Source organism: Hemitrygon akajei, chromosome 6 (genome assembly GCF_048418815.1).
Source record: "Hemitrygon akajei chromosome 6, sHemAka1.3, whole genome shotgun sequence".
Classification (NCBI taxonomy): domain Eukaryota; kingdom Metazoa; phylum Chordata; class Chondrichthyes; order Myliobatiformes; family Dasyatidae; genus Hemitrygon; species Hemitrygon akajei.
In genome coordinates this window covers 126,071,348-126,095,973 of record NC_133129.1, presented here as the reverse complement: position 1 = coordinate 126,095,973, position 24,626 = coordinate 126,071,348, and the positions used below count along the sequence as shown (strand labels likewise).

At 41.2% G+C, this 24,626-nt stretch overlaps 1 protein-coding gene across 1 annotated transcript in view; it reads right to left on the bottom strand.

The window, feature by feature from the left end:
• LOC140729448 (N-acetyl-beta-glucosaminyl-glycoprotein 4-beta-N-acetylgalactosaminyltransferase 1-like) overlaps positions 1-24,626 on the bottom strand; it is an 813,083-nt gene that overhangs the window by 323,050 nt on the left and 465,407 nt on the right. Inside the window, exons 4-5 of the mRNA XM_073049203.1 lie at positions 19,976-20,071; positions 13,023-13,113 (exon numbers count right to left, since the gene is read on the bottom strand). Of these exons, the coding sequence (XP_072905304.1) occupies positions 13,023-13,113; positions 19,976-20,071 (187 nt within the window). The remainder of the gene's footprint in view (positions 1-13,022; positions 13,114-19,975; positions 20,072-24,626) is intronic.

The following is a 24,626-nucleotide window of genomic DNA, read 5'->3' as shown; positions in this document are numbered from 1 at the left end:
GGAGGGGAGGAGAAACAGAAAGGAGAAGAGTGAGGAAGAGGAGGAAGAATAGAGATGAAGGAGGATAACATAGGTGAGTTAACAAGCAGCAGGACAGAGGGGTATGGTGGCCAATATTCACACATAGCAAAGGAGACTCCATACTTAAATTAGAACATTCCTGTCCCACACAATATCAATGTGAGATTCTGTTTTCAATATAATTTTCCAATCTTGACACTGATCTACAGAAAAAACTGTTAGGCAGTTTTCAACATGAGTGACTTTGGGACAATATTTATTCCAGAGTAATAGGACACATCCAAGGAGCCAGAAATGCTGTGGTCAACAGCAAGCACTTTTAACTTATTGCTGATCTCTGAGATTTAGAAACTTACTTAGTTGTGGTTCAAGCAGCAGGCTAGCCACAGAACCAGCAGAACTGTTCTTTGAAAGACAGAGCAAGCCTCATCCACATCTACAAATACAATCCTGGGACACTAAGTTCTTCATCAAAAGCCAGTCCATCATAACATGGAGGAACAAGTCATGGGCATGGTGTATCACTAGTTCCCAACCAACAAAGGAAAGCCTAATTTTTTCACAAAATAGCTCCATCCCAATGATGATGTTGGAAATTGATCCTTTTAATGAAGCTGAGCTATCCTGGGTTTTCTGAGACCATCAATAGCAACAGGTACAAGGATTTAATCTTGACTTCTGATGCTCTTTGTGTGGAGTTTGCATGTTCTCCTTGAAGAAGTGTAGATTTCCCCTAAGTGCTTCTGTTTGTTCCCACACGCCAAAGACATGCAAGCTTGGTCATTTAATTGGTCAATGTAAATTCTGTGTAGGTGAGCAGTAAAATCTGGGAGGGGTTGGGAATGGAGTAGATGGGGATGTGGGGGGAATAAAAAGGAATTAGTATAGTGTAAAGACAGATTTTGTTGGTTGTTATTGACATGGTGGCCAAAGGACCTGGTTCTGTGCTCTCCGATTCTATGGCTCTTTTTTAATGTTTTTGTAATTTTTTATAACTAATTTACCACAGCCTCACAGAAACTTTGTTACCTTTAGTACTGCCCTTCACCCAGGCAAGATTAGAAACCAACTTTCAATCTGCAAATAATCTTGACTTTACAATTTATATAAGGCCTTGACTGACTTCTTGGTTCTAAACAGGTCCCATGTCCTGTGCTGAAAAACAGAATTAAAAACCGAAGCAAACATTCACCGTGTGCATATGGTAAATGTTACACCAATGATAAAAATTGGAAGTAAAGTTGATCATTGAACGTCAGAAATAACTGCAACTAATTTTGGGATGAGCTGTTGTCATAAACTGTCACATAAATCAACTGAGCCCCAAGGGATTTTCAACAGGACTAGATGAGTGGGTGTGCATGCCATGTTTCCTGGCAGCTGTACTTGCTCATTCTGAGCACCACTGCTGCTGCATTACATGGCAATCAATCAGTCGGAAAATGGTCAAGGTATTGTGTGTGTGTGTGTGTGTGTGTGTGTGTGTGTATGTGTGTGTGTGTGTGTGTGTGTGTGTGTGTGTGTGTGTGTGTGTGTGTGTGTGTGTGTGTGTGTGTGTGTGTGAGAGAGAGAGAGAGAGAGAGGTTATTGATGCCCATGCAAGGATATGCAATATGTGACTACAAATTTCATTTACATATTTGAAGACCAACTATAAAAGTCACTGAATTACTGAACTTCAGGCAACATGAAGGAAGAAAATTTCATTTGTATTGGTACTTAAGTGTGCTGCTGGTGTCACTGATAGAAAGCAGCACTGAAACAGAAGCAGGAGGGCGCTGTGAGGAAATATTCAGTGCTAATTTCTCATTGTGGATGGAGTTAGCTGGCTTACTGATTAATAGATTCCATTGTCTATCCATGGAATGTTGACGCTGGAGGAAACTTTCTACCCAATGTTAACTGTTCGCAATCAACACTTTGGGATAATGATATTGCCTTTGTTTGAGAGAGAATGAAAGGGTAAATATGGAGGTTGCTTTTCCTTGGGTGGCTACATTGTAATCTTAAAATTAGAGCCAGAGTGACAATGAAGAAGGTTATCGAAAATGACAACAGGATCCTGATCAGCTGATTAAGTGGGCTGAGCCAAGGCTAATGAAATATTATTCAGATAAGTGACTCCAGGACAATATCCCATACACCATCAAGCTACCAGCCATGCCACTCAGGGACTTGGGATAATATTATTTTTGTGACTATGTGCTGTCTTTTTCTTCGTAACTATATGTACAATGTGCTGTGTGCTGTGTGATCTGTGTGCACCGTGTTTTGCACTTTGGCCCCCAGGAACATTTTAATTTAGCTGCATGCAAATGCATAGTTGGATGATGATTAAACTTGAACTTGAACTTGCAAGGTGTTGCATTTTGGATTGTCAAATCCAGGTAGGGCTTTGACAGTGAGTAGCTGGTTCCTGGGGAATGCTCTAGAGCAAACAGACCTTGGAGTACAAGTACGTGGTTCCCTGAAAATGGAGTCACAGGTAGATGAGGTGGTGAAGAAAGTTTCATAAGTCAGGGCATTGAAGTATAAAATGACTAGTGGCATAGTGAATGTACTGTTTTTTTTCCCCGGGTTGGGAATCAAGAACTAGGGGGCATAGGATTAAGGTGAGAAGGGAAATGTTTAACTAGAACTTGAAGGGCTAAGTTTTTGCAGCAATGGAGGGACCTATGTGGAATGAACTGCCATAAGAAGTGGCTGAGGCAATAGAATAATAACTTTTAAAGGACAATTGGACGGTCACAATGATTGGAACGGCTTGGAAGGTTGTGAGCCAAACACTGGCACATGGATTGACTGGATTGTGAATCTTGGTCAGTAGGCTGACCAGCCTTTCTCTGGTTCATATAACACTATGACAATGGACATGTAAACTGTGCTCCTTCTGTCAAGCCGATGCAAGTTCAGCTTTTACAGCCAAGCTCAAAAGAATTACTGTATGTCAGGAAAAAGTATCTATGAAATAAGTGAAAGATGGCTAAAGATGAGGGCAGGTCAGTCACAATTTAACTGTTTAGCAGTTAGTGGACTGAATGGTTGAATCTCACTCTTTTTGCTCTTTTTTACCGACCTACAGTATGAATGTCTTGCTCATTCTTGACCTTAGTCTAGGTCACCTTTCAGGCCTGAACTCCTTAAAGCTGTGCTGCTGCTTTGAGGAATATTTCACTGATTAATGAACATTTAGCGTTCAACGGCCTGTATTTTATTCTTTTATGCTGTTTACTTTCATTCAGCTTTGTTCTAAAGACGCTGTCATGAGTGATAGTGCGTGAAAGTGGTTATACAGTATCACAGACATTAAATCTTGTTTCATGCCACAAAGGGGTGGGAATAGTGTTACTTCATTTAAACGGTTCAGTAATTTACCCTGAAGTAATGCTGATACGATGAGTTTCAGGCACATTAGTTCTATCATCCATATTCGGTGCATAATTTTTCATAAACCACTAGTAAATTTTGCACATAGTACAACCTGTGTGAAAACCAACACTGTGATCATTAGCAGCTGCCCTGAGATCTATGTTTTGATAAGAAGCAATGCAACACATTATATTTTCATCGGAATACTTTCCAGATGCCACAGTGGTACAGCTAGTAGAGCTACAGTCTCACAACACCAGTGACCTGGGTTTGATTCTGACCTCAGGGGCTCCCTGACCATTCTCCTAGCTACTGGATGGGTATCCTTCAAGACCTCGTTTCCTCTCACATCCCAAAGATGTGCAGGTTGGCAGGTCACTCCTCGTGCTAGGTGGGTGCTAGGAGAATCAGGATGGAGTTGATGGGCATGTGAGGGAGAATGTTTCACAAGAAGTAAGTGGCAGAATTCGATTGAGTGGATTTCACTGAAACCAGTATGGAGTTACTGGGCTGAATGGCCTCCCTCGCTGTTATAGAAGAGTGGGAGAATATTACTAGTAAAACAATAGTACAACCAGGAGATGGAAGGCTTGATCAGGGATCGAATAGGAGACACCACAATTAAACATCAGTGGAATTTATGGGAGACATCAACTTAGAAATGTAGAAACAAAGGGAAATGTTTCTGTTGCCAGAGAGTATTCTGCTCATGATTAAGTCTCAGATGAGCTAGAAATCAAGATAATAACCAAGATATTTTTACACAAAAGATTTATATTGTACTACATCACTGAATAGTCTTACCTAACAGGCATCTACCATTCTGTCTTTAAAGTTTCACAGTTAAAACTACTACCAATATTTTAGCTAATTACATCCTGTTTTTTATCATGCTAGTAGAGCAGGGGTCTAAGGGTACAACTACATAGTTCTGTGAAAGTGGCAGCACAGGTAGACAGGGTGAAGAAGGTAAATGCCATGCTTGCCTTCATCAGTCAGGCCACTGAATACAGGTTGAGCACCCCTTATCCGAAATGCTTGGGACAGGAAGTGTTTCAGATTTCCTATATTTTTGGATTTTGGAATATTTGGATCTATATAATTAGATACCTTGGAGATGGGAACCAGGTCTAAACACAAAATCCACTGACATTATATAATTATATATACAATTTATACATATATCCTGAAGGTAGTTTATATAATATTTTTAATAATTTTGTGTATGAAAATGTGTACATTGAAGAACCAGAAAGGTAAACTATCACTACCTGGGCTGCCCAGGTGGACAGTCAGTGGCATAATTCCCAACTCTGAATTTATGTGCTACTGGTAAGCAGCCCTTTTCTTACATTTGTTCAATCACACATATGTACTAATGCAGTCATTCAGTGTGTTACATTTTCATCAGCGATAATCTTGGCAAGCTTATCAATGAATTTCTCTGCTGCTTCATGATCAGCAGACGCTTTATCACCACAAATCTTTAAAAATTAAATACCATGCCTTTTCTTAAATTTCTGGAACCAGCCTATTGAATGTGCACAATTACCTTAAATTTTCAGTTTGTCGTGATAGATCTTTGCTTGTTTCATGATCAGCCTACTGTTGATAGGCATATGTTCACTCCAGTGCTGACAAATCCACTCTTTCAATACATGGGCAAGATCTTTATTTTCCATTTAATGCAGTGTTTTTCTATTTCTCATTAATTTCTGTTCATTACAAATGTGAAATCACTTCTCAGACCTGCCTATGGTGCAGAGAGATTTCCATATAGCCTGGGATCCTTCCCTGTGCCCTGTGGAATTTTCCGTTTTTGACGTCATCTCAGCAGTCAAAAAATGGCGGATTTCAGATGTTTTCAGATTTTGGAATTTTGGGTAAGGGATGCTCAACCTATATAAGATCTGGGACGTTGTGTTACAGCTGGACAAGATATCGGTGAGGCTGCATTTGGAGTATTTATAGGGTATATAACATCATGAGGTATAGATATGGGAATAGTCACTGTACTTTTCCCAGAGTAGAAGAGTCTAAAACTAAGGAGAAAAGGTTTAAGGTGAGAGGAGAAAGATTTAAAGGAGCCCTGAGGGGCAACCTTTTCACACAGAGTATGTCGAGTGAGCTGCCAAAGGAAGTTGTGGAGGCAGGTACAATTAAAATATTTTTAAAAGACATTTGGACAGCTATGTGGATAGGAAAGGTTTAGAGCAGGGATTCCCAACTTGGGGTTCACAGCCTCTTGGTTAATGGTAAGGGCTCATGTCATAAAAAAGGCTGGGAACCCCGGTTTAGAGAGATATGAGCTAAGTTCAGGCAAATGGGACTACCTCAGGTAACCAACCATGGATGAGTTGAGCCAAAAAGCCTATTTCCATGCTACATGGCTCCAAGACACTTATGATTTTGTGAGAAGATGTATTTCTCAGTTTCATTCCTTCATTCATTACAGTTGAGACAAAATTTCTGATGACCCAGTATGGTTCCTCTTTGATTTTCTATTCAGTGAAATACTCCGACAGAATGGATGAAAAATATCTCTGCAATTAACAAAGATACCAGAACCTCACAGATCTTTTCTTACTACTGGTAACAAAGATTATTTTAAAAATTATTTATTTAGGCAAACAGTGTGGAGGACCAGATCAGTGGCATTCAGGTCTGGCAACCAAGTTAAAGGCAAGAGTTCCAGGAACCATCTCCAGAAAGCCATGTCATGTGCGAAGTGGAAATTCGAGACAAAATCTGAATCACTGAAGGATGCACGGCAGCTGTGGCAGGGCTTGAATGCTACTACTTCCTACAAAGTGAACCCAAGCAATACAGATTTCACTCCCAGGTGAGCTCAATGCCTTTTATGCTTACTTTGACCATCAAAACACAGCGGCACTTACACAAACTCACACCGGTTATTTCAGTCTCTGAGGCTGATGTGCGAGCTTCCTTCAGGAAGGTTGAACCCACAGAAAGCATCTAGCCCAAATGGAGTATATGGCTGAGTACTAAAGACCTGTGTTAATCAACTGGCTGGAATGTTCATCAATATCTTTAACCTCTCACTTCAGCGGTCTGAGGTACCTACCTATTTCATGCAGGCTTCAATTAAAAAGTAGTGGATATGGCCCAGTATATCACAAGTAAAGTCCTCCCTACCACTGAGCACATGTACATGGAGTATTGTTGCAGGAAAGCAACATCCATCATCAAGTCCCCCACCACCCAGGCCAGGCTCTCTTCTTACTGCTGCCAAGAAGAAGGTGGTACAGGAGCCTCAGGAACTGCACCACCAGGTTCGTGGACAGTTATTACCCTTCAACCATCATGCTCTTGTACTAGAGGGGATAAATTCACTCAACTTCACTTGCCCCATCACTGAACTGTTCCCATTGAACTGGACTCAATTTCAATGTATGTTCATCTCATGTTTTCGATATTTATTCCTTATTTATTTATTTATTGTTACTACTATTATTATTATTATCTCTTTGTTCCCTTTCTTTTAGTATTTGAACAGTTTGTTGTGTTTTTTTTTTGCATATTGGTTGTTGTCCACTCTGTTGGGTGCAGTCTTTCATTGATTCTATTGTGTTTCATGTATTTAATGTAATTGCCTGCAAGAAAATGAATCTCGGGGATGTATATGGTGACATATATGTAATTTGAGAATAAACTTACTTTGAATTTTAAACTTTGAACAGGCCCTTTCTGTCCTTCAAGGCATGCCACCCAGAAACCCCCGATTTAACTATAGCCTAATCATGGGGCAACTTACAATAACCAACTAACCTACTATCCACCTTGGACTATGGGAGGAAACTGGAGCAGCCAGAGAAAACCCACGTATTCAGCAGGGAGGATGTAGAGACTCCTTACAGGTGGCATTGGAATTGAACTCTGAACTCCGAAGCCCTGAACTGTAAAAGCATTGCACTAACCACTACGCTATCATAATGTCCATGGGATGATGACATTTCTTCTCTGTTGCTGATAAATGGAGGATAACAGCACTGAGCATTGATGTAAGTGGGTAGGAACAATGTGGTGTGACATTAAAGTTACAGGATTATTAGGCAGAACACTGAGCTAAGGACAAACATTTGAATCACAGAATTACAGCTGGGAAAACTAAATTCAAGACTAAAATTAATCCAAAATTATGTTGTTTGTCCCAATACTGGTAAATACGAAAATATTTGATTATCACAGAACCCAGCTGGTTCACTCATATCTCTTAAGGAGTAAAACCTGACATTCTTATCTGGTCTATTACATTTGTGACTCCAGTCCCTCAATGCTTTTGACTTGTACATGGAGCTTAGAAAAACAGAGGGCTATGGGTAAGCCTAGCTAGTTCTAAGGTAAGAACATGTTCGGAACAGCTTTGTGGGCCGAAGGGCCTGTATTGTGCTGTAGGTTTTCTATGTTTCTATGACCCCTGAATAGCCCAATTACAAATAGACAATAAATACTGGTGTTGCCAGTGCTAGTAACATCCAGTGGACAAGCTAAATTAAATTTTAAAAAGCAAATAAAATAAAAATGTTATTAAAATCAAATATTAAAAGTAATGTACTTTTGTACATTGCAAGGCAAATCTGACCAAGTAATAAAAAAGACAGCATCTGCTTAGACAGTGTTTGCAAAGAAACTGTTAGCAGGTTACATCATCCTTGGCCTGATGTGTTGCATGTGATCCTTGCCTGACTACATTACATTTCCCAGCTACAGAGGGCTAACTGCTGGTCGGTTACACTTAATCATGGCCTTACTACGCAGAGTGGGCAAGTAAGCTGCAGGCTTTTTTAATAGTTCTAAATGTTTCTCATTGTTATTAAAGGGTAAAAACTGTAAAGTTGACTGAAATATTAAAAATAAGTTATTCCTAAAATACTGATAAACATGATAAACACTGAAAACTCAAGTGACCTCCCTGTGTAACCTTTTGCAACAAGGTTGTAGATACCAGTCAAATTGAGAAGGTCACCATTCCCAGAAAGGTTGTCCTGGGGTAAGGGTGAAGTTCAGGTTCAACACAACAATGAACTCCGGCCCTGTGCTGCTACGGGCCTCAATGTCATGCTCAGTAACGGTACGGATAGCCAGATGCAATGGAATCTAACCTTCAGTTCATCTCTATTTTTTTTCCACACCATGATAGAATTCTGGGACTGGGAGAAGTTAGAGATTTCACCATGCTTTGAAATGTGGAGGAAGTGGGAATTGAAGAGAGAACATTGTGAGGCAGTGGGACAGGGGATTGCCGGATTCTCTGTTCCACTGAGACATGGCTCACTGGCCAACACTCCGGACATGGCGCTCCAGTCCCAAGGGTTCTCAATCCACCGGATGGACTGGACGGTGGCATCCGGAGTGGGCAGCAGCGGCAGCTTCTGCTTCATAATAAACTCATCATGGTGCTTAGATGTAGTGGTCTTGTCTCTCACACGTTCTCCCGACCTGGAGTATCCAATAATTATGCGCTGACTATTCTACTTACCAAGAGAGTTCTCCATCGCAATCCTGACTGCAGTTTACATACTAATAAAGGTAGATGTCAAGCTATCACTAGGTGTATTGAATGCCATGAATAACAAATAAGAAACAGCCTACCTTAATGCCTTTCACATCCTTGCCAGGGATTTCAATCAGGCTACCTCTGCCAACTACTATCAGCGTGTCACCTTCAGCACCAGAGGGCCACTTGACCACCGTTACAATAGACAATAGGTGCAGGAATAGGCCATTCAGTCCTTCGAACCAGCACCGCCATTCAATGTGATCATGGCTAATCATCCACAATCAGTACCCCGTTCCTGCCTTCTCCCCATATCCCTTGACTCCACTATCTTTAAGAGCTCTATCTAACTCTTTCTTGAAAACATCCAGAGACTTGGCCTCCACTGCCTTCTGAGGCAGAGTATTCCATAGATCCACAACTCTCTGGGTGAAAAAGTTTTTCCTGAACTCCATTCTAAACGGCCTACCCCTTATTCTTAAACTGTGGCCTCTGGTTATGGACTCCCCCAAAATCGGGAACATGTTTCCTGCCTCCAGCATGTCCAATCCCTTAATAATCTTATATGTTTCAATCAGATCCCCTCTCATCCTTCTAAATTCCAGTGTATACAAGCCCAGTGGCTCCAATCTTTCAACATATGACAGTCCCGCCATCCCGGGAATCAACCTTGTGAACCTACGCTGCACTCCCTCAACAGTAAGAATGTCCTTCCTCAAATTTGTAGAGCAAGACTGTACACGGTGCTCCAGATGTGGTCTTACCAGGGCCCTGTACAACTGCAGAAGGACCTCTTTGCTCCTATACTCAACTCCCCTTGTTATGAAGGCCAACATGCCATTAGCTTTCTTCACTGCCTGCTGTACCTGCATGCTTACTTTCAGTGACTGATGAACAAGGACACCTAGATCTCGTTGTACTTCCCCTTTTCTTAACTTGACACCATTCAGATAGTAATCTGCCTTCCTGTTCTTGCCACCAAAGTGGATAACCTCACATTTATCCACATTAAACTGTATCTGCCATGCATCTGCCCACTCACCCAACCTGTCTAAGTCACCCTGCATTCTCCTAACATTCTCCTCATATTTCACACTGCCACCCAGCTTTGTGTCATCTGCAAAACACTACTAGTAGTTACACTACTATCAAGAATGCATATTGTTCCATCTCTCAACTGCATATAAGAAAATTGGATCATCAGGCTGTCATTCTCCTACCTGATACAGGCAGAGACTAAAGAACAAGGCACCAGAGGTAACAACAACAAAGTGATAAGGCCTACTTCGATAGTGTTAAGGACAGGCAATCCAGGAAGGTACAACAGGTCCAGATCTGAACTCTGGAAAGCCTCTCATATGTGAAGTGGCAATTCCAGACTAAAGTTGAATCACAGAAGGATGCTCAACAGCCGTGCCATCACCTCCTACAAATCAAAACCATGCAACATAAATTACATTTCACTCCCAGATGAGCTAAACACCTTTTATGCTTGCTTTGACTGACAGAACATGGAGGCACCTTCCGGAACCAGCACAGACCCCAATGACTTTGTGATTTCAGTCTCTGAGGCCAGCATGAGAGCACTCCTCAGACGGGCAAATCACAGAAAACATCCGGTCCAGCTGGAGCATCTGAAGACTTATGCTAATCAACTGGCTGGAGTGTTCATGGACATCTTCAATCTCTCGCTTCAGCAGTCTGAGGTACCAGCTTCAGTTATACCAATGCCTAACAAGAATGTGGGAACACAACTGGACTATCATCCAATAGTACTTACACCCACTGTAACAACATTCTTGGAAATGATGGTCATGGTGCATTTCAACCCCTGCCTGGATCCGCTCCAGTTTGCCTACTGTCACAACAGATCAACAGCAGATGCCATTTCATTGTCTCTTCACTCAGCTCTGGGACATCTGGACAGTGAAGAAGCATACATCAGGATGTTCTTCATTGACTACAGCTCAGCATTCAACACTATTACTCTCTCAAAACTAGTCACTAAGCTCCAGGAACCAGGCCTCAATACCTCCCTGTGCAACTGGATCCTTGATTTTCTCATTTGAAAATTGAGTCAGTTTGGATCGGCAACAGCATCTCCTTGGAAATCACCAATCAGCACAGATGCACCACAAGGCTGCGTGCTTGGCCCCCTGTTCCACTTGCTTTATAACTATGACTATGAGGCGAAGTAAAACTCCAGTTCCATACTTAAGCTTGCTGATGACACCAATGTTGTTGGCCAAATCAAAGATGGGGATGAATCAGCATATAGAAGGGAGACTGAAAATCTGGTTGAATGGTACCATAACAACCTCTTACAATCAGCAAAACCAATGAGCTGATTACTGAGGAAGAGCTCTATGTCTATGAGTCAATCCTCATCAGGGAATTGGAGATGGAGAGGGTCAATAACTTTAAATTCCTTGGCATTATCGTATCAGAGGATCCAGAGGATCTTTCCTGGGACCAGTACGTAATTACCATCACAAAGAAGGCTCAACAGTGCCTCTACTTTCTTAGAAGTTTGCATAGATTAGGCATGTCATCTAAAACTTTGACAAGCTTCTGTATATGCGCAGTGGAGAGTATCCTTACTGGTTGCATCATGGCTTACTATGGAAACACCAACGCCCAGGAATGGAAAATCTACAGAGAGTAGTGCATGCAGCTCAATCCATCACAGGTAAGGAGTATTATCACAAGAAAGCAGCATTCCTCAACAAAGACCCAAACATACAGGCCATGCTCTCTTCTATAAATGGGTAGGGGGTAAAGTAGCCTTGGCTCCCTACCACCAGGTTCAGAAACCATTATTATCATGCAACTATCAAGCACCTGAATCAGAGAGGGTAAATTCACTCGTCTCAACACTGAACTGATTCCACAACCTATGGTCTCACTTTCAGGTCTCTACAACTCACCACTATTGCATAAGAGTTAGCAAGGTGCTGTAGCTCGGAGCATCGGGGTTCAGAGTTCAATTCCAGCATCACCTGTAAGGATCTGCACGTCCACCCCATGGAATGAATGAGTTTTCCTCAGGTGCTTTGTCCAAAGGTTTACCAGGTAGATTAATTGGTCATTGTAAATTGTCCTATGATTAGGTTAGGGTTAAATTGGGGTTGTCAGTGTTCAAAGACCCAAAAGGGTCTATTCACTGTCATATTGCTAAACTAAAAACAAAATAAAATAAACTCATGTTCTCAGTATTATTTATTGGTTTTTCACTTTGCACAATTTGGCATCTTTTGCACATTAGTTTTGTCAGTCTTTGTTTATGTAGTTTTTCATAAATTCTATTGTGTTTCTTTATTTTCCTGTAGATGCCTGCAAGAAAGTGAATCTTAGGGCAACATAAGGTGACTTGTACTGTACACAGTTTGATAATAAATTAACTTTGACTTTGACTTGAGAATAGAAAGCGGAATAGATTAAATGACTGGAGGGATGACAGTGGAAGGTGAAGGAGATAGGTAATTGTGTATGCAAAGGAACAGTGTAGTTTGCCAGCTGTTGATCTCTTCCAGACATTGATTTGTAGGCAGCAGACATTCAGTTCAATTTTCCCCTGGTGTTCCATAGTGGACCAACAACAAATTACATTTTTGTCGCTCCTCTAACAAAGTAGAATATCCTGAAGTGCTTTGTGGAAAACTAAAACAGAGACTGCGTCAAAAGTGAAGGTTTAGGACAGGTGGCCTCAAGCTTAAAGAAGTATATATCAAGAGCTGGATTGAAGAGTGCACTAAAGAAGACAGCGATTTAGGAAAGAAATTACTGTGCTTTGAATTCTGGAGGCAAGGGCTACCAATGTTGCAGCAAAGGAAGTGGAGACAGACGCAGCTTGCTATAGTGAGCTACAATTTGCAATGTTATCTCATGTCTCCATCTGACTTTGGATCAACCGGGTGTCTGCCTTGTATAATGGTTAGTTGTACTCACAAACACAAGCAAAATTTTACCTACCTGTGGATTATTTTCAATATACTTTTATCTTTACCGGATCATTAGTGATAGGTCTCAAAGTCTCCCAACAAAGAGGACTGGAGGAATATAATGGTTCCAGCTAGTAAATAGTGCCTATTTGTTCCATTTCATTCATCCTTACCATCTTTGTAGGGGTGTATATAGCCAAATATCCGAAGCCCATAATTCTTCCACTTCGGAGACACAGCAATTTTATTCACTGAGGTACGTGTCTGAAACAAAAAGATACCATTTGTTTATCATATTTACCCATTGATCATTAGGAGAATGACGAACAAGATTTCAGCCGAGACGAGACCAATGCTGATGCTAGATCACAGAACAGAGGTTTTGGCCTAGTGCTTACCAAATTAAACTAACCCCATCTGCCTGTGGATGGGTACATGCCACTGTTCTCTGCCTAAGCACATGCCTGTCTTAAGTGTTGCTGTTGTATCTGCTTCTACCACCTCTCTTGGGAGTACATTCCAGGCACCTACCACTGTCTGTGACAAACACCTGCCTTGCACATCTCCTTTAACCTTTGTCCCTCCCACCATCAACCTATACTCTGTAATTTGCATTTCTAGCTGAGAAAAAATACATTGACTATCTACCCTATTTATGCCTCTCACTCATAATTAAAGCACTTCTATCAGGCCTCTAAGCTCAGATGCTCCAGAGAAAACAATCCAATTTTGTCCAACTTCCTCTTATGGCTGATACACTAAGCGGCGTCCTCCTGAACCTCTTCTGCGCTATTTCCAGAGAGTCTGCATCCTTCCTATAGTGTGGCAACCAGAAATGCACACAATATCCCAAATGTGACCTAATTAAAGTTTTATAGAGATGCAACGTAACTTTGCAGCTTTTACACTCAATGCTCCCCACACACTATATGCCGTCTTTACCACTCTATCCACTAGAGTTGACACTTTCAGGGAGTACTGGACTTGCAGTACAAGATCCCTTGTACAACAATGCTCCTAAGGGTCCTGCCATTTATTGTACATTTTTATCTTACATTTGATCTCCAAATATACATCTTCTCACACTTCAAGCTTAAGTTCAAGTTTAATTATCATTCAACCATACATGAATACAGCCAAACAAAACAGCATTCCTCCAGGACTCAAAACACATTTCCAACACACTGCACATAGCATAAAGCACAAATAGCACATTTGCTTACAATTTCAGGAAAACATACAATCACAAAGAAAAGAAGTAATATAGCCCAAGTTCCTGAGTCGCATGACTGTCAATGGATGGGAAGATTTTCTGATCCAATTCTTCCACTGAGTGAGCACTGGAGGGCAGCACTGAGCAAACACCAGAGGGCAACACCAAGATAACATCAGAGGGCAGCACCGAGCTAACAGTGGCAGTCAGCTCTGAGCAAACACTGGAGAGCAGCACCAACAAGACGGGCCAGCCCCCAACCCAATACGGATTCCAGTGCACCCACAGAGGCTATTAATCTCTCCCACACCACCTCTGGCATCACCTGCCCTGAGCAACTGTAACAGGTGACCATGCAGAGGGGGTCTAGTCCGCACCACAACCTAGGCAACGCAGCTCCCTTGCCATTGCTCTTCCCAGTGAATCAGACTTGCTGTATTCTACGTTACCAAAGTCCAACAGGGTCTTGCGGTCACAATGAAAATGTCCAAGACAATCACTCCTACGGCGGACTATCTCAGCACAATGGTATGCAGCAAGTCATTGCGACAACACAACAATGGTATGTACTAAGTCCAGCTCCATCACTATTGAGCAACTTGCTGATGGGATAGTCCTCTAGTACTTGATGATTTTAGTATCCAGCAGTGAAAGTGATGTTCAGAATGAACTAATACACCTTTGACCGGACTCAGAATGGCTGCTGTGTCCAAGCATGCCACTAATTTGACAGAAGATAGATTAAACTCCATCTGCTTTCATCTAAGCCAATTTCTATCTTAAGTACAATCTGCTGTATCTTTCGACAAATTTCCTTGCTATCCACAATTCGACCAATATCCAAATCACCTGCAATTTTACTAATCCGATTACCTACTTCTTCATCCAAATTACTAACAGGTATTACAAACAACAAAGGTTCCACACTGCTTCTTGCAAAACACCAAGCATCACAGACCTCCAGTCAGAACACCCTCTACCATTGCCTTCCACCTCTGTCTTCCATGACCAAGCCAATTTTGTATCAAATTTATCAACTCACCCTGAATCTTATGTGATGTAAGCTTCTGGACCAGCCTAATATGAACGTTATCAAATATTTTACTGAAGTCCATGTCAACAACATCTACTGTTCTACACTCATCAATTATCAATTCATCTTATCATTTATCATTTCATCAAATTCTCAATCAAATTTGTGATACATAACCTCCCGCACACAAAGCTATGTTGACTATCCCTAACAAGTTAATTCTTTACCAAATGCGAATAAACCTTGTCCTTAAAATTTTGTCTCCAACAATTACCCTATCATTGATGTACGGTTTGCAGCCCTGTAATTTCCTGGTTTGTCCCAGTTGCTGTTCTTAAACAAAGGAACAGCACTGGCTATTCTCCAGACCTCCTGCACCTTATTCATGGCTAACAAGGATAGAAAGTTGTCATAAAGTCATAGAGAAGTACAGCACAGAAACAGGCCCTTCAGCCCATCTAGTCCATGCCAAACTATACTACTCCTATTGAGCTGCACCAAGACTGTAGTTGTCTATACCCCTGCCATCCATGTACCTATCCAAACATCTTTCAAATGTTGAAATCGAGCTAGTGTGCACCACTTGTGCTGGCAGCTCACTCCACACTCTCAAGACCATCTGAGTGAAGATATTTCCCCTTATGTTCCCCTTAATCTTCTCTTCTTTCACCCTTAACCCATGAGCTCTGGTTGTAGTCCCACCAACCTCAGTGAAAAAGCCTGCTGGCATTACCCTTTCCATACCCCTCATAATTTGGTATACCTCTATTAAACCACCTCTCAATCTTCTAAGTTCTGAAGAATTCAATCCTAACCTATTCAATACTTTTTTTATAACTCAGATCCTCTAGACTCAGTAGCATCTTTGTAAATTTTCTCAGTACTCTTTCAACCTTGTTTACATCTTCCCTGTAGGTGACCAAAACTGCACACAATGTTCCAAATTAAGCCTCACCAATGTCTTATAAAGCTTCAACATAACATCCCATCTCCTGTACTCAATACATTGATATATGAAGGCCACTGTTCCAAAAGCTTTCTTTATGAATATACCTGTGACACCACTTTCAATAATTTATGGCCTGTATTCCCAGATCCCTTTGTTCTACCACACTCCTCAGTGCCCAACTGTTCACTGTGTAAGATCTACCCTAATCGGTCCTACCAAAGTAAAAAAAACTCTCATTTCTCTGCATTAAATTCCATCTGCCATTTTGTAGCCCATTTTTACAGCTGATTCAGATCCCTCTACAAGCCATGCTAGCTCTCCTCATTGTCCACTACACCCCCAATCTTGGTGCTATCTGCTAATTTGCTGATCCAGTGAACCACATTATCATCCAGATCATTGATATAGATGACAAACAACAAAGAACCCAACACCAGTTCCTGTAGCACACCACTAGTCACAGGCCTCCAGTCAGAGAGGCAACCTCTAATACCACTCTCTGGCATCTACCACAAAGCCAAAATTTAATCCAATTTACTAACTCTTCCTGAAATCGAAGCAACTGAATTTTCTTGAGCAGTCTCCCATGCAGGACCTTTTCAAATACCTTACTAAAGTCCATGTAGAAAATATCCACTATCTTGCCTTCATCCTGACTTTCCTGGTAACTTCCTTGAAAAACTCTATAAGATTGGTTAGACATGACCTACCATGCACAAAGCCATGCCAACTATCCTTAATCAGTCCATGTCTATCCAAATACTTGCATATCTAGTATCTTATAATACCTCCCAATAACCTTCCCACAACTGATGCCAGACTGGCTTATAATTTCCTAGTTTATGTTTAGAGCCTTTTTCAAAAAGCAGAACAACATTGGCTATACTCCAATTCTCTGTTACCTCCCCTATCACTCAATGTAATTTAAATATCTCTGCTAATGCCCGGCAATTTCTGCACTTGCTTCCCGTAGGGTCTGAGAGAAACCTTGTCAGGCCCTGGGGATTTATCCACCCCAATTTGCTTCAGGGTGGCAATCACCTCCTCCTCTGTAATCTGTACAGGGTCCATGAAGTTGATGCTGCTTTGCCTCACTTCTATAGACCCTCTGTCTACCTTCTGTGTAAATACAGATGCAAATAATACATTTAAGATCTCCTCCATCTGTTTTGATTCCACACATGGATTACATTCTGGTCTTCCAGTGGACTAATTTTATCCTTTGCAATCCTTTTGCTTTTATCATATCTGTAGAATCCCTCAGGATTCTCTTTCACCTTGTCTGCTAGAGCAACATCATGCCTCCTTTTAGCCTTGCTGATTTTTTTCTTCAGTGCTCTCTTACATTTCCTATACTCCATAAGCACCTCATTTGTTTCTACTTGCCTTACACCTGCTATGCACCTCCTTTTTTTCTCTTAACCAAGGTTACTTACACTTGTTATCTTTACCTTTTATTCTGACAGTCTGTCAAGAATCCTGTAATTTCCTCCTTCACTATCCTGGAATATATTCCATTAGGTCCTGAACACTTACTCCTCTTAACATTTTAAGACACTCAATATCTTCTTAAAATATTGACATGGTCTAGAATATCAACATGCTCCTTTTTGATCTCACTATCACCAATGTTCTTCTTCTTGGTGAATACCAATGTAAAGTACTCTATTAAGAACTTCACCCTTTTCCCAGGCTCTGCATATAAATTCTCTCATTTTCCCTGAAGTGATCCTCACCTTTCCCTGGTTACTCCCTTGCTCCTAATATATGAATAAAATCCTTTAAGGCACTTTTCACCCCACTTGCCACAGGTGTTTCACTGTCCCTTCTGTCCTCTTGTCCTTTCCTGCTTCCTTGGTATTTGGTAAGGATCTTGTGCAATTTCAGATTCCAAAACCACACATATGCTTCTTTTTTCATTTTGACTCATTTGAACTCCAACTGTTCCTCACTGGGACTCTGAGCACCTGATCAAGCTCATTTCCCAATATCTCTAGTGAAGCTTTGCTTTTAGCTGCATTGTCAATAAACCTTATTATTGACTTCAGGAAGAGGAAACCAGAGGTCCATGAGCCAGTCCTCAGAGGATCAGAGGTGGTAAATTCCTTGGTGCTATCACTTCATAGGACCTGTCCTGGGCCAGCACACAAGTGCAATCATGAAGAAAGCACAGCAGTGCCTCTACTTCCTTAGGAGCCTGCAAAGATTCGGTATGACATCTAAAATTCTCGCAAATTTCTATAGATGTATGGTGGAGAGTATATTGACTGATTGCATCATGGCCTGGTATGCAAATGTCAATGCCTTTGATGGGAAAATCCTATAAAAATAAGTATATATAGCCAAGACTATTACAGGTGAAGTCCTCCCTACCACTGAGCACATCTATACTGAGTATTGTTGCAGCATCCATCATTAGGGACCCCCACCACTCAGGACATGTTCTCTTCTTGTTGCTGCCATCAGGAAGTAGGTACAGGAGCCTTAGGACTCACACTAACAAGTTCAGGAACATTTATTATCTCTCTACCAACAGGCTCTTGAACCAAAGGTGATACCTTTACTCAACTTCACCTGCCCCGTCAGTGGAATTTTCCCTCAACCTATAGACTTCACTTTTAAGAACTCTCATGTTCTTGATACTTATTGCTTATTTATTTATCATTATTTATTTATTTTTGTATTTCCAGTTTTTTTTGCTTTTTTACACACTGTCTTAACGCCCAAATCAGTGCATTGATTCTATTATGGTTACTTTTCTATTATGGATTTATTGAGTATGCCCACAAGAAAATGAATCTCTGGGTTATATATGTACGTTGATTTACTTGGAACCTTGAACTTTGGAAAAACATTTTTGGATTCAACTTACAGATGGAAATATGAAACTAAAACAGGATCTGTAGGTCAGTGAAAAAAGGTTCTAGCAGATTATATGGCAATATATTCCTGTCCATTTGTGTGAAAAGCAAGTTCCAAGCCTGGTTGTTTTTGCATATTGTTCCATCTTTCCTTTTTATTTTCATTTGTATATTCTAGAGTGCTGGGTGTGTCCCAATAGGCCTCGTTATACATTATCATGACTTCATAATATTAACAGCTCAGGATAGTATAGGTGCCAAGGAGGGGTAACACCTCTGGTGAAGGGGCTTGTCGTGTCCATTCTAGGGCAGCTCACTCACCTTTAGACTCCACCAGGTACTCAGCTCTCACCTGTGGCTCCAAGTAACGGTTTGCTTAGGGCAGAGCCTCACCACAGCACGCCACTTTGACAGGCAGGATATACCAGGTGAGGGTAGCCGGCAGGCCTCATACCCTGGTGAGGTAGGGACGTGCCTGTCCTAGCATGTGAAGTGAGCTCAGGCAGACTGGGTGGATGAGATCAACAGTGAGAATCTACGGCCATGAAGGTAGTTCTGTAATGCTCCTTGGAGAATGAAGGGCATGGCAAATCACAGAAGAAATCATGGTCATGCACGGCAACCAAGGAAAACCCCAGTTTGTGATGACTATTCGTACCACTTGATCCAAACTTCTAAGGTTGAGAGAGTAGAACTACATCATTGCAATGGTTTTTCACTTTAAAAGCCTCCCACACAAGTCTCCCGTCATTATTAGACAGGACGGACCACCAACACAGACAAAGGAACTTTACTTCCGGCAGCATTATTATTTCACCGGCCTTCTCCGCCACCTGGACTAACTTATTCTCCTCTAAGTTCTTCTTAAGAATCTGTCACTTGAAACATTAACTGTTTTTTTCTTTCCACAGATGCTATCTGACTTGTTGCAAAATTACTAAGTTTTGATTTTATTTTGAATTTCCACAATCTGCAGGGTCTTTTTATGTTTATCATCTTTTCCTTTCTAACTTGCACTAACATAGAGAAGAACACCAGAAGGCAAAGGACTGTATCTGTAACCTACTTACATGAGGATATAGTGGAAAATGAATGTTCTTCCGCAGCTGATAAATCGAAGATCCACACCAGTCCTCGAAAACATGAAGATTTACTTTGCCTTTGTACTGGGAAAAGAAAAGAAAGCAAATGTTCATCACGGATTCCCGGTGATCAAGAGTGTATATAACATGACAGAGTCTTACATTAGTGCAGAATCAGAACTTTATTTTAGCACAGAAGCCTGAAGGCACACACTCAGCGATTCAAGAACAGCTTCTTCCCCTCTGACATCCAATTTCAAAATGGACATTGAACCTATGAACACTATCTCACTTTTTTATTATTACTGTTTTTTTGCAAAACTTTTAAATTTAACTACTTAATATACATGTATACTTACTGTAATGCATTTTTTCTCTATATTTATCATGTATTGCATTGTACTGCTGCCATTAAGTTTACAAACTTTGCGACATATGCCAGTGATATTAAACCTGATTCTGATTCTGACTCTGACTCTGAATTGTATATGGACTCACAGCACAGGACTACGTCTACATTCACACCATGGCTGGACAGTCATATTTAGGATTGCGTACCAATGTAGAAGAGCTCAATCTCTGTGAGCAAACTTGGCGATGTCATTACTCGGGTTGAATACAAAAAGATGTGATATTAGTTTAACCCAGTAGTGATTCCATTCTAACTGAGTGAAGGACAAACATCTGAATAAGTTTTGGATATCAGGAAGTTCAATAATTTAGAAAACAGCATATTTACTTTTCTACTCCATTTCCACACAGTATCCCATTGAATGATTGAGCATTGGAAAGGACAACCTGGAAAAGTTTCAGATGCCTTATCATCTGGCCCTGACAAACCTAAGAAACAAGGATACCTATGTCAGATGCTGCTTCTGGATTTCAGTCTGACATTGTCCCATAGTCCTTGGTGAACAAACTCTTACCCTTTGGTTTAAATACACCACAGTGCAACTGAGGGCTGGACTTCCGAACCAAAAGACATCAGATAATCAAGATTCACAACTGCTCCTCCTTCCCCATCATCCTCAACACGGACACCCCTCCCTCAGGGCTGTGTGCTGAGCCTATTGCTGTATATTCTTCTCACACATGACTGCACAGCCAATCACCTGAGTAATCACATTGTCAAGCTCACCGATGGGGCTCATCACCAACAATGAAGAGACGGCCTACAGAGAGGAGATGGAAGAGCCCAAGGCCTGGTGCCAGGCATATAACCTCTTCCTCAATGTCTGCAAGACAAAAGGGATGGTTGTTGACTTCAGGAGAACTTGTACCATTCACACTCCTCTTTGCATCGATGATGCAGCAGTTGAAACTGCGTGTAGTTTCAAACTCACGGGAGTGCACATTTTGCACAAAGTTTCATGGCTCCAGAACACATCCTACACAATCAGGAAGGCTCACCAACACCTCTACTTTCTGGGAAGGTTGAAGAGTGCTGGATTAAGCGCACCTATACTCACATTATTCCATAGAGGCAAAGTAGAGAACATCCTATCAAGCTGCATCACGGCACGGTACAGAAAATGCACTGTGGCGCACAGGAAGGCTCTACAGCAAGTAGTCAAAGCTGCTCAACACACCACTGCCACCAGCCTACCCACCATCAAGGACATATATACAGAAAGATGCTGGAACAGCCCAGTAACATCTTGAAGGATCCCACACACGCTGCTCATGGACTGTTTGTCCCTCTCTAATTAGGGAGGAGCATCTACACCAGGACCAGAGTCAAAAACAGTTACCTTCCCCAAGCAGTAAAGCTGATCAACACCTTCATCCACTAACCATCCCTACCACACCCCCAAGCACCACTACTTTATCATTTCCTGTCAGTCACCTTACGTACAGCCACTCCTGTGCCTAGTGTCACTTTATGGAGATAAAATCAATCTATACATATATATAACTAGCTTATGTATTTATATTTACTGTGTTCTCTATCTTATTGTGTTTATGTTGCCTCAAATCTGGAGCATAATTATTTGGTTGCTCTTGTGTATTGGAAATAACATTAAAGTATCTTGAATCTGGAATGGACTGTTAGGATGTGAAGTCTGACAAGATGTCTCAGCCAGCTGTGAGCTTAATAAAACCACCTATACGAGAATACTGCATGGTCTCTTCTGCCAAAAATTTCCAGTGTGCAACCTGCTTGAGACAGTAAGTACAGTAAATTATATGAACTATCATCAAAGATCAGCTGGCTCAAAAGAACCATTTAATTTGTCTGAAACATTGGAAAGGCAATAATAATTCTTGTATGGTCTATAAAAAACATAATGGTGTCTTTAAATCACCTGAAATTTGTTGCCCTTTCTATTGAATAGTATTTATGTGGAAAATATCCTTGATAGCTCAGGGAGTGTTGGGTGTCAATCTACATCCAGGATGACTGGCTTGGCACTTGGAGGTTGAAAAAACATCCTATGACACAGACCTAACAACCTCATGCTAAATTCTGATCAGTCCGTATCTAGGCAGTCCAGTCAGCGTGACTCATGCAGAGCAGAAACCAGCTTTTACAATAAAACCCTGATAATTTGGCATGCTTTTCAAGGTGCACAACTGGCAGATTTTCTCGTCCGCTGGATATTGTTTCTATTTCTACTCCCAATAATTCATTTTCTCAGTGAGGGGAAAATAGCATTAAAACTGGGAACACAGAATCTGGGACCAAAGTGAATGGAAAGGCAATCAGAAAATGGGGCCTGCATGAGTGGAAAGGGAGCATGGGAATAGCCACCCCGGGCAGAGTGTATTGGAAGCATGGCACCAATGGGGTCAAAAGAAGTGACGGAACAGGGGCTCAAGTTGAAGAGAAACGTGACAAACATCGCCCTGTAAGTCAGATGCCATACCACTAGGATTTCCAAATAGTCAGATGGAAGAATAATGATCTTCTACAGATAAAAAAAAATGCCGTCAGGTCTGATGTGTTCATAATCAGCCTTCCAAATGAGACAAATAAATGAACATGAAAGGTAATTGTATTTATTGATTAGACATCTGGTAGACCCCTCAGCTGTTAATTCATTTGGTAAACATTTTAATTGCTTTCAGTGATTGATTTTACAACTCTTCATTCAGATACTTCGCAAAATCATATTCACAAATGTGGTGCATTTTATAAAATGGTTAATTCAATATTGTTGCATTTCTCATTAATTAAAAACAATGTTAAACATGCACAATAATCGATACACCCAATCAGGAATTGCTTGCATTTGCTCACAGCACTCTTACAAACAATCTGTCACATGAATAAAGCTCAACACTGTGTGTTCATGACAAAAGCTGGATGCCACTGTCATGGCAGTGACATATCAAGCAATAAACTTTTCATTAAATCAGGATCATCTCTCTTGAATTCCTTAAGCAATTTGACTGCTGTGGGTACTGCAAATTAAAATTTATTGCTATAATTACCTGTCTAGGAGGTTGTTAATTATATTTTACCTGAGCTTATTGGTAAAAGAAAGTGATATGTTTGTGATACTGGGAAGCCGGACGGCTGTGAATAACACACGCAAGAGACGGAGAGTTGAGGAACAAATGTGTCCTGCTGTTTATCTTACTTGAAAGTCATCTACCTAGAATGTCCTCTCACATTACATTCAGTATACAACATACAGGGAAGTTTGACAGCAACAAATAGGGTCTAACTATACATGAGTACATAACATATTCCTCCCTCTTTATTTTAAAGGTTTCTCCCCTTTTCCATACACAGACCAGCTGCTGAACTATAAACATTCAATGGAGTAATCATCAAATTCAACCAACTACAAAAAACATTTTTTTTCTATACAACAGAAAGAGGGTCGACTGCCTCTATTATAGAACACAGAACATAGAATAGTACAGCACAGTACAGGCCCTTTGGCCCACAATGTTGTGCCGACCCTTAAAACCTACCTCCCATATATCCCACCACCTTAAATTCCTCCATATACCTGTCTAGTAGTCTCTTAAATTTCACTAGTCTATCTGCCTCCACCACTGACTCAGGCAGTGCATTCCACGCACCAACCACTCTCTGAGTGAAAAACCTTCTTCTAATATCCCCCCTGAACTTTCCTCCCCTTACCTTAAAGCCATGTCCTCTTGTATTGAGCAGTGGTGCCCTGGGGAAGAGGCACTGGCTGTCCACTCTATCTATTCCTCTTAATATCTTGTATACTTCTATCATGTCTCCTCTCATCCTCCGTCTCTCCAAAGAGTAAAGCCCTAGCTCCCTTAATCTCTGATCATAATCCATACTCTCTAAACCAGGCAGCATCCTGGTAAATCTCTTTACTCTTTCCAATGCTTCCACATCCTTCCTATAGTGAGGCGACCAGAACGGGACACAGTACTCCAAGTGTGGCCTAACCAGAGTTTTATAGAGCTGCAAACATGAGGAAATCTGCAGATGCTGGAAATTCAAGCAACACACACAAAATGCTGGTGGAACGCGTAGGTGTAGACATAGGTGTTCAGCGAAATGGTTTCCCAGTCTGCATTGCAGACTGGAAGACCGTTTCACTGAACACCTACGCTCTGTCCGCCAGAGAAAGCAGGATCTCCCAGTGGCCGCACATTTTAATTCCATATCCCATTCCCATTCTGTTATGTCTATCCGTGGCCTCCT